The 13,306-nt window shown below is 35.0% G+C and overlaps 1 protein-coding gene and 1 long non-coding RNA gene across 2 annotated transcripts in view; both read left to right on the plus strand.

Moving 5' to 3' along the window:
• The first annotated feature begins 47 nt into the window (after positions 1 to 47).
• LOC117122076 lies at positions 48 to 7,718 on the plus strand. The gene is made up of 2 exons (XR_004447665.1): positions 48 to 4,837; positions 5,433 to 7,718. It is a non-coding gene; the product is annotated as an uncharacterized LOC117122076 (long non-coding RNA).
• A 3,271-nt stretch (positions 7,719 to 10,989) lies between these two features.
• The window catches only part of LOC117122075 (testin-like), a 37,665-nt gene continuing 35,348 nt past the window's right edge, over positions 10,990 to 13,306 (plus strand). The window contains exon 1 of the mRNA XM_033267543.1: positions 10,990 to 11,142. Within this exon, the coding sequence (XP_033123434.1) occupies positions 11,113 to 11,142 (30 nt within the window). The 5' untranslated portion in view covers positions 10,990 to 11,112. The remainder of the gene's footprint in view (positions 11,143 to 13,306) is intronic.

Genomic DNA, 13,306 nt, shown 5'->3' on the forward strand with positions numbered 1-13,306 from the left:
CAGCTAGTAATCAGCGCAGTTGTGTTGGAACCTACCAGGAGAGAGGCAACCGTAGATAAAGTGCCTTGCCCAAGGACACAAGCGATTTGCACAGCGAGAGTTTCGAACCCCCGACCTCGAGGTTGGGAGTCCAAGCCACAACTGATGTTTTCTAAAATTATAATTCTTCCTTCCGCTCACCATCCTAAAATGGAAGCTCCATAATATGTCTGTCAAGAAACATTTGGCTTCTTCTGAACATAATTATGATGTGCTACAACAGGGGTCTACAAAAAAACAACAACTCTCAAATTCATCATTAATTTTTAGTGTTTCCATGCATCGTGGATTAATGCTTTCTAAATGAACAATATCTTATTGGAGTCTATTGGCAATAATGCGTTCCGGATTTTGCTGGCTGTTTGTAATACAGTATGGGTGTTTTGTGCGAGCAAAAATGCTCCTTTATTTTCTGTTTGTTTTTTGTAACAATTGTATGTACACATACAATACTTGTAATTCAATACTATGAATGGAAGCTCATTGGAGTCAATTGCTGTCTTTCCCATTCGCTATGATTTTTATAGCGAGTGTACGTACACATAATTGTACTTCCACTATGAATGATACCTTAGTGGAGTCCATTCATGTCTCTCCCGTTCACTTTCTTGTTTGTTATTTGTATATATGTTGAAACTTGCGGAACACCACGTAAGTAGTTCTGAAAAGAGCTGTAGTAGTTGAGGAAGTCTCGATGTTTCGATTAAGTTTCAATCGTCTTCAGGAGAACAATAATTTGTAGCAAGTGTTCACATACTTGTACTTCTGCACATGTACTATGAATGGTACGTCAGTGGAGTCCATTGCTGTTTCTCCCGTTCACTTTCTTGTTTGTTATTTGTAGCAAGTGAACGCATATTTGCACTTCTATACTATGAATGATATCTCAGTGGAGTCCATTGCTGTTTCTCCCATTAACTTTCATGTTTGTTTTTTGTAGCAAGTGTACGTACACATAATTGTACTTCCATACTATGAATGATACCTTAGGGGAGTCCATTAATGTCTCTCCCATTGACTTTCTTGTTTGTTATTTGTAGCAAGTGTACACATACTTGTACTTCCATACTATGCATGGTACCTCAGTGTTGTCCATTGCTGTCATATACAGTATATTTTTTTCTTGTAATATAGTTGACACAAGGAATTCTCATGCTCAAAAATACATACATGCCACAGAATCTGCCAGAAACGAATTTTACCTGGTTCCCAATACCCTTTACCATACTTGTCTAGATGGTTTTCACTCTTATTTAACCATTACTGCGGTGAAAGTTAAGATCTTGTCTTGATAGCATTTATTTGTGTTATTAAACTCTTGTAATAACGTAAATGTCTTTTGGCTTGCACGCAGTACTCTTTTGTGATCTGTACTGTGTGAAAGCTTAGATCTTGTCTTGATGGAATTGTTCTTTTGTACTGCAGTTCTTTACTGCAACAAGTGTCTTGTGGGGTTCTCTTGTCTTGATGGTTAGTGCTCTCTTGTGTCTTCTGCTGTGGCAAAAAAAAAAAAATACAAGTACTCTTTGATGGTTAGTACTGTTCTTTGTCGTTTGTAGACTTGCAAGATGCGGGTTGAACTCTTGTTTTGATGTTTTCCTCCCTCTTGTACCTTTTACTGTGGCAACAAAAATAATTACCGTAACTTCTCCTTAGATGGGTAGTACTGTTCTTTGTCATTTGTAGACATGCAGGATGATGTTTGAACTCTTGTCTTGATGGTTAGCGCTCTTTTGTGTCTTTTAATGGCAGTACTTCATTTGATGATTGGCACTATCTTGCATCATACAGTGGTGAAAATTAAGAACTTGTCTTGATGGTTATTGCTCGTTTGTATCTTTTACTGCTTGCTTTTCTAACTGATAGTTTGGGAATATCGAACATTTCTTAGTTAATTTATTTATTTGTTTACAAACATATTTTAAATGGATAACATCTTCATATAAAACTATTTTCTAACAAATGGTCCGTGAATTAAGTATAAAGCAAACAATTTACAAATAACAAGAAATATTTTTGGATTTTTTTACAATATTTGAATGAATTTAAAATACATTATAATTGAATTTGAAAATACACAGAAAAATATAATTATTTTACAGAAAGTTAGAAAGGCAAATAAAAGACAATATTTATACCAATGAAGAATTTAACAGTGTTATGGTACTTATAGTTTGACTGTGTCATGACAAAAGCTTAAAAAGCGGATGGCTGGTCAATAAATTTATTCTTAAGTGGTGTGCTTCAGACATATTTGCTTTTTAACTATGTCTTCATTGAGCATCGTTACACCATCCTCATCACCACTGCTTGGAATGGTTTGAACTGATAAGGTTGAAATTCTGCCATATCTTTCATTGCGACTATTTTTTTTAATGCAGTGTTGCTTGAGATGATGCTGTGACGTGTGTCAGTTTATTGTTCACAGCCTACATCATCTCATTGATTCACACTTGAGCACACATGGCAGTTGGTGGAGTTTAGATAAATGTTGAAAATGAAATGTAACACCACAGTTTACTTTGTTGCTGTACTAGTGGTAGAATTTAAGTTATATGTCCTGTAATAGGGATCAGAACTGAAATTGTATTCTCCATTACCAGCAGCTTCCGTTGCTTGTATCCCCTTATAAATAGCACCTTTGAGTTCAAGCTTTGTGTCCTCTATGATCACGGGATATCTGCTGCTTGACACGGGTAGGTAGCTTTTCTAGCACAATTGTCAGAAGCAGGTCTCCGTAGCTGTCTTTCTTTCCCAATGCTTTTAATCCATGCAAGTATATCTCTAGGTTGTGATGAAATTCTCTCACACTGGAAATTATGTCGCTTGGCTTTGGAAGTTCGTATAGCGCTTTCATGTATGTTGAGATAAGTTTATTATTAAGGATTAAGTTTATTTTAAAGGATTCATAACACTTCGTTATAACTGGCATTTCTAAGTTGAAGGCCTTGCAGTATCTGCAGTTGATGGTTTAATCAAGTATTAAAATTTCTGAATTTTTATCGTCATCGACAGCAACTTTAAATGCATAGATGCAAGATACCCTTTTTAAAATTTTGGTGTGCCTTCCATTTCCTCTACAGCATGTTTTCAGCAATCTCTTTGTGCAGTTCTTTAGGTAACATTACTGTGGTGAAAGTTAAGTTCTGGTCTTGATGATAGCATTCATTTGTGTTATTGTAATAACATTGTCTTTTGACATGCAAACAGTACTCATTTGTTTGTCCTTTTGTGTCGGTAATTGCAACATAACAGGGCATGTTACAACTGCTAATGCAGAAAACAACAGCTAATATGTACAAACACATGTAGTGAAAATAAAATCAACGCCAGCTTCTGGAAATGGATTGCCACTAACTTTTTAGTCGGAAAATTCCGTCTAAACCTACTTTGCATTCTTCCCATAAATGACTCAAGTAGGTTGGTAAAAAAATCAAAACAAGTCCTAGGCATTCGAAAATTCTTGCACCACTGACTGTTGTTAAAATGGCTAAGTAGATGCTCAACCAGTGGTCTGTGATTTTTCTTCTCACTTCACTAGATGTAGATGAGATGTCTGCACTTTCTGATATCATTTGACTAGATAAGTCTAGCTGTTTGTATTTTTCCATGTCGATCAAAAATTTGGTGATAATATGGTGTCCAGCATTGATGATTGTGCTTTCTATTTCCTCTGCAGCATGTCTTCAGCAATCTCTTTGTCCAGTTCTTTAGGTAACATTACTGTGGTGAAAGTTAAGTTCTGGTCTTGATGATAGCATTCATTTGTGTTATTATTGTAATAACATTGTCTTTTGACATAGTACTCACTTGGTATCTGTACTGGGCGAAATTTTAGTACTTGTCTTGATGGTTGTCCTTTTGTGTCTGTAATTGCAACATAACAGGGCATGTTACAACTGCTAATGCAGAAAACAACAGCTAATATATACAAACACATGTAGTGAAAATATAATCAACGCCAGCTTCTGGAAATGGATTGCCACTAACTTTTTAGTTGGGCAATTCCGTCTAAACCTATTTTGCATTCTTCATATAAATGGCTCAAGTAGGTTGGTCAAAAATTTAAAACAAGTCCTAGACATTTGAAAATTCTTGCACCACTGACTGTTGTTAAATTGGCCATGTAGATGCTCAACCAGTGGTCTGTGATTTTTTTCTCTAGCCGCCGTTCGTTATTAATTATTTCTCAAATTTAATAACATCACGTAGTAGTTATAATAATATATTTTCATACATTTCTTGTTCGCGAACGATTCGGTTGAGTTTAGACCTCAAAAAAAATTACTGAACTTTTTAAACTCGCTGTACTATATCAATAAATGAATGGATTTTCTCCGAACAAAGATGACAACAAAGCTTAATGGTGTATGCCTAGGCCTAGCCTATTAATTATATGTATGTACCATACATGTGAATATTTTTCTTGTTTTTGCTGAAATTTGACTTTCTTGTAGAAGTGTTTATTAGTACAGTTGAAGAAAATAATTTTTTTTTTTTTTTTTCAAAAACTACAAAATTAACTTCATAAATTTCTAACTGAACAGGGGTACCAAGCTATTTTTGTAGCAAAAACACTAGTTAAAATATGCCCACAGGAAGATGTCAAAGAAGATGCGTTGCATATGGCTGTGCAAAGGCTAGTGTGTTTGTCATCTCAAATTAACACGAGCACTCCCTCGTTAGTTGCCATGTCTACATCATCGAAAATACAGTAGTGCAATATTTTACGAATGCCCGCATAGGAACCTTGGCCCTCGCAGAGGTCTGGTTCTTCTCACTTCACTAGATGTAGGAGGTGTTTGCACTTTCTGATATCATTTGACTAGATAAGGGTAGCTGTGTATTTTTCCATGTTGATCAAAAATTTGGTGATAATATGGTATCCAGCATTGATGATTGTGCCTTCCATTTCCTCTGCAGCATGTCTTCTGCAATCTCTTGTCCAGTTCTTTAGGTAACATTACTGAGGTGAAAGTTAAGTTCTGGTCTTGATGACAGCATTCATTTGTGTTATTATTGTAATAACATTGTCTTTTAACATGCACACAGTACTCATTTGGTTGTCCTTTTGTGTCTGTAATTGCAACATAACAGGGCATGTTACAACTGCTAATGCAGAAAACAACAGCTAATTTGTACAAACAAATGTGGTAAAAATAAAATCAATGCCAGGTTTTGGAGATGGATTGCCACTAAGGTTTTAGTTGGAAAATTCCGTCTAAACCTATTTGGCATTCTTCCAATGAATGGCTCAAGTAGGTTGGTCAAAAATTAAAACAAGTCCTAGGCATTCGAAAATTCTTGCACCACTGACTGTTGTTAAAATGGCCAAGTAGATGCTCAACCAGTGGTCTGTGATTTTTCTTCTCACTTCACTAGATGTAGATGAGGTGTTTGCACTTTCTGATATCATTTGACTAGATAAGGCTAGCTGTTTGTATTTTTCCATGTTGATCAAAAATTTGGTGATAATATGGTGTCCAGCATTGATGATTGTTCCTTCTATTTCCTCTACAGCATGTCTTCAGCAATCTCTTTGTGCAGTTCTTTAGGTAACATTACTGTGGTGAAAGTTAAGTTCTGGTCTTGATGATAGCATTCATTTTGTGTTATTATTGTAATAACATTGTCTTTTGACATGCACACGGTACTCATTTGGTTGTCCTTTTGTGTCTGTAATTGCAACATAACAGGGCATGTTACAACTGCTAATGCAGAAAACAACAGCTAATATGTACAAACACATGTAGTGAAAATAAAATCAACGCCAGCTTCTGGAAATGGATTGCCACTAACTTTTTAGTCGGAAAATTCCGTCTAAACCTACTTTGCATTCTTCCCATAAATGACTCAAGTAGGTTGGTCAAAAAATCAAAACAAGTCCTAGGCGTTCGAAAATTCTTGCACCACTGACTGTTGTTAAAATGGCCAAGTAGATGCTCAACCAGTGGTCTGTGATTTTTCTTCTCACTTCACTAGATGTAGATGAGATGTCTGCACTTTCTAATATCATTTGACTAGATAAGGCTAGCTCATGTCAATCAAAAATTTGGTGATAATATGGTGTCCAGCATTGATGATTGTGCTTTCTATTTCCTCTGCAGCATGTTTTCAGCAATCTCTTTCTCCAGTTCTTTAGGTAACATTACTGTGGTGAAAGTTAAGTTCTGGTCTTGATGATAGCATTCATTTGTGTTATTATTGTAATAACATTGTCTTTTGACATAGTACTCACTTGGTATCTGTGCTGGGCGAAATTTTAGTACTTGTCTTGATGGTTGTTCTTTTGTGTCTGTAATTGCAACATAACAGGGCATCTTACAACTGCTAATGCAGAAAACAACAGCTAATATGTACAAACACATGTAGTGAAAATAAAATCAACGTCAGCTTCTGGAAATGGATTTGAGTTCAAGCTTTGTGTCCTCTATATGATCACGGGATATCTGCTGCTTGACACGGGTAGGTAGCTTTTCTAGCACAATTGTCAGAAGCAGGTCTGAGTAGCTGTCTTTCTTTCTCAATGCTTTTAATCCATGCAAGTATATCTCTAGGTTGTGATGAAATTCTCTCACACTGGAAATTATGTCGCTTGGCTTTGGAAGTTCCTATAGCGCTTTCATGTATGTTGAGATAAGTTTATTATTAAGGATTAAGTTTATTTTAAAGGATTTCTAACACTTCGTTATAACTGGCATTTCTAAGTTGAAGGCCTTGCAGTATCCAGTTAATGGTTTAATCAAGTGTTAATATTTCTGAATTTTTATCGTCATCGACAGCAACTTTAAATGCATAGATGGAAGATACCCATTTTAAAATTTTGGTGTGCCTTCCATTTCCTCTACAGCATGTTTTCAGCAATCTCTTTGTGCAGTTCTTTAGGTAACATTACTGTGGTGAAAGTTAAGTTCTTGTCTTGATGATAGCATTCATTTTGTGTTATTATTGTAATAACATTGTCTTTTGACATAGTACTCACTTGGTATCTGTACTGGGCGAAATTTTAGTACTTGTCTTGATGGTTGTTCTTTTGTGTCTGTAATTGCAACATAACAGGGCATCTTACAACTGCTAATGCAGAAAACAACAGCTAATATGTACAAACACATGTAGTGAAAATAAAATCAATGTCAGCTTCTGGAAATGGATTGCCACTAACTTTTTAGTTGGAAAATTCCATCCATTTCCAGTCTAGGCCTCATTATATGAATGATCCTCCACACTCGCTGATGCCTCGAATTGTGCACAGTAAGAATGGTCAGTCGTCGTTTGCTGCTAGTGCTAGCATTGCACTCAAAGGGCTAGGACTAAGCCGAAACAATTCTTCAAAATCCTCGTCAAAAAATATGCAAGTCTGTTTTAAAAGGATGCATGCATCATCAGGATTAATAGTCGCTGGTTTGGGCAGAAAACTGGTCGTTGTTGTGGACGAGAATTTGGTACGAGAGTAATGTTGTTTTGACCTCATATTCCAGGATGCTCTTTATAAATTTACGCAACTTCTGTTAATTACATGATAACCATGAACGCCTAGAAAACCTACGCCTTGGGCTACCACGAAATGCATAGGATTATCGCTAAAAAAAAAATCAAGTATGAAAAAAAGAACAATGAATTAACTAATGAGGATGAAATAACTATATGCAATTGATATCTATTTGCTGTATACTTAATTTTTTAAAAAATATTCAGTATTATATAATATATAATACTATATTATATGTCCAGGAAATATAACAATAATATGATATTGTTACATTTTGTAGGAAGTTGTAACTACAGAGAGTAAGTTCTTTATGTTGTGGATGGGAGTTGTCTTTCAAATATTTACTGTATATAAATGAATAATGGCCTCTCTGAAAGATATTATTCAATCCTATTTACTTCATTTTCATCCAGCATTGTGGTATGCTTGTGTTTTTATACTCCCTAATGTCATGTAAAGTGAACATCATGAAAAGGAACTATCAATCATGAGTTTCATAAGTATACTTGATTGGTAAATAGTGTCTAAGGAGTGGTTTGGCACAGTGGTTGCGGTTTTGCTTCTAAACCTTTGAGGTCGAAGGTTCAATCCCTCAATGTGCATATCACTATGGTTGTCTCTCTCAACCCAGGAGTACAAGTGGGTAAGTTTAAACACAAAATGCGCTGATTACAGCGGCAGGGAGCTGAATATGTGTCCCATTTGTTTGATCCAGTGACTAGGGGTAATATATTAATGTGAAGCACTTAGAGGCCATGTTGGCATGAAGAGCTATAAAATTCAAACATCATTATTATTATATTCCAAAGTTTTTATTCATTTACTTGAAGTAAAATGTCTTTTTATTCAGCCTTAGTTGACCTATGAGATTTTAACAAGGGAAATCTTTCAATCTTTAACATACATAAACAGTCATGGCTTCTACAGTTAGTGGGAATATCTGGGAGAACTCAGTTACAAACTTTGGGTTCAACCCACAGCCTTGTACAGTTTGTATCTCCCACAAATTAAAGGCCATATTTTGGACTATGGTTCTCATAGTCTTTAGCAGCTTTGGTTTTTAATAGAAAAAAATGTGTAACGATAAAAGATAGGTGTTAATCTAGGGCAATAGAAATGTGGTCTTTATTTGAAGGGTGTCTTTAATTATATGTGGCAAAGACAAGCCAAACCAGTCACTCATAGCAAATCTTGTTTCAAAAATAATGGCTAAAACATGATGGAATGTCAACATCTTTTTAATCTATTTTATTGCTCTAAATTAACCTTTATATCATGCTATGCTGTTATTTACCTCATTGTCAATGTTAAAACAGCAATTTTAAATGATCTGGTGATGGTTTTTGCCTGAGAAATGCCTGAAGAAATCATAAACTTTGTTTGAAGGCGATTTCTCAAATATTGTTCTTTAAACCGATGTATGTTAAAAACTCCCAAAACTTTATAACGAAATGTTGGATTGTAATAATACTTTTACCATTTTATAGCTCTTATTTTACTTTGCCACATATGTCTTTTTGTAATTTTAAAAAATCAAAGTTTATGGCAGAACTTTTGTGTGCTATGACAAAATTATCTAAATGGCGTATAGTTTCACTTATTTGAATTAGCAACTTAAGAAGCTATTTGGAAATGGAATAACAAAAAGCAAATAAGTCAACAACACTATTATGTATTTATGTTTTTTATTAAAATATTTTACATATTACACTATACCAATATTACTGTGCAACTTAGTGAAAAGTAGGTCTAGATCTAAGTCCTTATTGATTGTAGGCTTAATATTGACTATCTACATTACTGTGAAATAAATGTATATTGTGTAATATTTTATTGAAAAATCAAAATTGCTGAACTAAATAATATATATATATATATATATATATACTGGGCAGCGCCAGGAATTCCCCGTCAAGGGGTCCACAAGTTCCAGTTCCACCCCCCCCCCAATTCTTCAGGGAAGTCTAGCCTTCTCCCCACCTCCATTAGGGAAAAATTGTGTTTAATAAGGTATTCTATTTAAAAAGGATAATTTGGTAGAAAACCAACCAAGTTAAAAGGCCCCTATCGGGGAAGATCTGGTGGTACCACCGCAACCCATACAATCGTGATAGTATACAAACACCTCGCACATATGGTAGCACAGCTCGCACTAAACAGTTTTTAATCCCTAAAATTTGACAGCTTAGTATTAAGTCATACCTAAATTGTACATTCAGCCGTCGAGATTTAATTTTTCCCCGGACCCGCTAGCGCCACCCATGATTAGGACAATTGTCTAAACACACATAGTATTACAATATAACTATAACTATAGTTATCACAGATCTTATATGGATTGGATCTAAACAAAATTAGCAAGTACTGTAATTGGACTGGTGTAGTAACCATAGTCAATGCATAATAATTAAATTGACCATGAAATATATCAGAATACTGATTTGGAAACTTTCATGACCTAAACAAATTACCATTATTCGGACTGGTAAAAAGGTACAATCTAGACAATTCAAATTAGTATATTGAGTGACTGTGACTTTGCCAAAGTTTCAATCTAAAAATAAATCGTGATCTTTATTTAAAAAGAAACATAATCAGAAAACATAAATACAGTACCAATAAAATCTGGGAATGATAGGCCTAAGAGTTACCAAATCATTAGTAGCATTACGATAATTAACACGGCTTTGCAATTTAAAGTGATTTTGGATGAAACATGCATTTTGCAGAGACATGCGTGATCATAAATTTCTCACGCTTTTAGTACAAGTCTATGCTTGATAACAAATTCAGGGGAAAATGTATTTAAAATCAGAAGTTATTAAGAATACAAAAACATTCATGTACATTCATGCAGCAACTTGAGTTTTTAGAAGGCTTTCATTGTCTCGTTCAAGAATCAATTCACTAAGAAAATTTCTTTTTCCCTACCAAAACAACCCAGCCAACCACACACTTAGTAGAAACTGGAGGTACATGCGGTCTTGCGTAAACCATTTATTATGTGACTGAAACCCGGACCCCCAGCAGGGCTCCGCCCCTGGACCTAGTTTTCCCCGTCTAAGCCAAATGGTGTATAGTCACGCATTTCAAATCTCTCATATTGGTAACTATATAATTACTGCTATTACTTCATCAAGCATTGGAATATGTATTGAAATGTTGATAGGCCTCATGCCGTATTGTATTTGTGATGCTGTATGCAAGTAACCATACATTATCAGTCCGACCTCGTTTAACATCCAGTTCCTTATATGCGACATTAATATTCTATAATTTAAAAAAAACACGATATTACAAGCCCTTTGCTACATTTTTAATCCATCATACATAATTTACATCAAACGACTCTTCCTCCTCTCGTTCATCCAATTGGAAAGCTTCATTCAACATGTTACTCGACTATGCTTCCGTGAGCTTAACTTTCCGGAAGAGCTGAACAGAATGCAAATTAACCCCACGAAACGTATCACTTACTTCATACAGCTTAACGCATTAACCAACATCAGCTGTTGAAGGTAAGGTAAGAAGAAGGACATCGCTTAGGTGCATTCTGTGGTAATATTTCTACGAATAGGCTGGAAATGGCTAGAGTCATTTGCGAAGAAAGAAAGGTAAGTGTGAATGTAGATACCCATATTTTTATAATATTTGATTATACAGGTATAGTTTGCTCCACTGAATTGCAGACGATAGACGAAACACATTAACCGTTTTCCACTTTATACTACGTAATACTGGATATAAGTCACCCAAGAAACGTGCACGTTCCCATCAACATACCAAACGCTAGATAATGCATTCTCTGAAATAATGAAAATTATAGACCAGTAATATTTTAAAAAATGTAATTCTGATGCACATTACGATTGTTGAATTCAGATTGGTAATCATTGACAGTTGTTGTCTTCTACAAAGACTTGTTCACGAAACGTTTAAACCTATGTTACTTTAGGCAGATGCTATATATACACAATAGGACCTCCTTGGAGAAATGTTATATTTTTACGCATAAATTTGTGAACAGTGATTGGAGATGGGCACACGTTTGCCTGAGGCAATGCTGTAAACATTCATGTTAAATAGAATCAAGCACGAAATTATCATTTTGCCGAAGGGTTTTTACGCTTACATTATTCAGTGAGCAGCGTGTCATCCTCTGTGACATAGATGCGCACGTGAAGTCGCAATATTGAAACAATATAGTAATAATGAGATAAATACACCGGCATACCTTCACCATTATTATTATAGGTGATGGTATGCTTGTATATTATGAGTAGACCTCCTCAACGCTGAGATTTGAATTTCGGTTCATAATCATATTGTTGTAGGCCTATATATTTCTGTATTTTAATCACCCGCTGTTTTAGGCCTGGTAACGGTTGACTATCACGAAAATTACGCGAATGTTGCAGAAAATCAAAGTTTCAATTTCGATTGTGATACGTATTCTCAGTATTATTTTTACACAAATAAGGGTTGTAACTCACTCCACCTTTTTATCGGTATGCGTTTCCACTACAACAGAACAACCGGCCCAAGAGACAAACTATTTGATTATGACTTCCTGTCTGCTTTACCTACAGTATATTTTTTATGGCTACACACTGTAGCCTATATGTGGTCTGTGACATTAGTTTTTCAAGAAAGGTTTTATAGCAGTTAATGTCCTAATGTATTATCCTTTGAAAATATGTAAGATGCAATTAATTGAGCCATATACCGGTATACCTTACTAATTAAAAATAAATATTTAAAACCTGCTGGTAAGTATTAATGGTATAGAATTTAATTTATCAGGGATTAGTGTATATATGTTGGTATTCACTGCATGGTGTTATAACTCTGCAATCGGTATAAACACACCTAAGAGATTCATTCATATCAAATAGTATATTACTAGCTACATAATGATTTTGTAAGGCCAAACTAAAAACGAGACCATGTTTCTCGTTTTCTGTATCTTTTTTGGGCCATTGGTTTTTTTTCACACAGAAAATCCTGCTGACAAATTAAGATAATATAACAGAAATCAAAAATAACATACCAAGTATCGACGACAATTAGGCATAAAACAGTTTTTTTTTTATTTAAATATTCTAAATGTTGGTTTATGAAATATTCGAAACTAATTTTAAATAAAAAGGAAGTCGATTTAAAATGGATCGCCCACTTAGGCCTATTGGATATTGTAGCTAAAGATCCCATATAACGTACGTACACATGTTTGTTAACGGGACGTACGCGTATTTCTGACCCTGTTCCCATTGTTCACTTAAGGTTGATTGACGTTCTAGAATGGCCAAATGTTAGCGCAAGATATTTAAATCACTACTTGTGAACATAAATATTGCAGATGAGAAACAATTTTTATTTTCAATTGGCTATATGAATTTTTCGGTTGCATAAGAAATATATCGATTTGCCGAAAGCATACTTCGTACGCTGACGATTCTGCATGTCGTTTTCACTTTCACAGAGAACAGATGTATAGAGATAATTAAATGTAAAAACTGACATTAATTTGGTTGAATTCAACGTTCAACACAAAGGAGAATTTAATAAGGAAAGCTATTATCATACGGTGTTCTTCACAAACTATAAAATTCTCTGACAAATAGCTGTGGTTTCTATATCACACCAGGCGGTAAGGAGAAATCACATCAAAATGTGTCACATAGGTCCTTACAATGATAGCGTGAACTAGAGATAGTCGTTTGAATCATGTAGGGCTATGCGTCACAAGCTGGGGTCAAGAGAATACATTATACTTCT

This window comes from Anneissia japonica, unplaced genomic scaffold (genome assembly GCF_011630105.1).
Source record: "Anneissia japonica isolate Jap-2015-1 unplaced genomic scaffold, ASM1163010v1 scaffold288164_len509026_cov199, whole genome shotgun sequence".
Classification (NCBI taxonomy): domain Eukaryota; kingdom Metazoa; phylum Echinodermata; class Crinoidea; order Comatulida; family Comatulidae; genus Anneissia; species Anneissia japonica.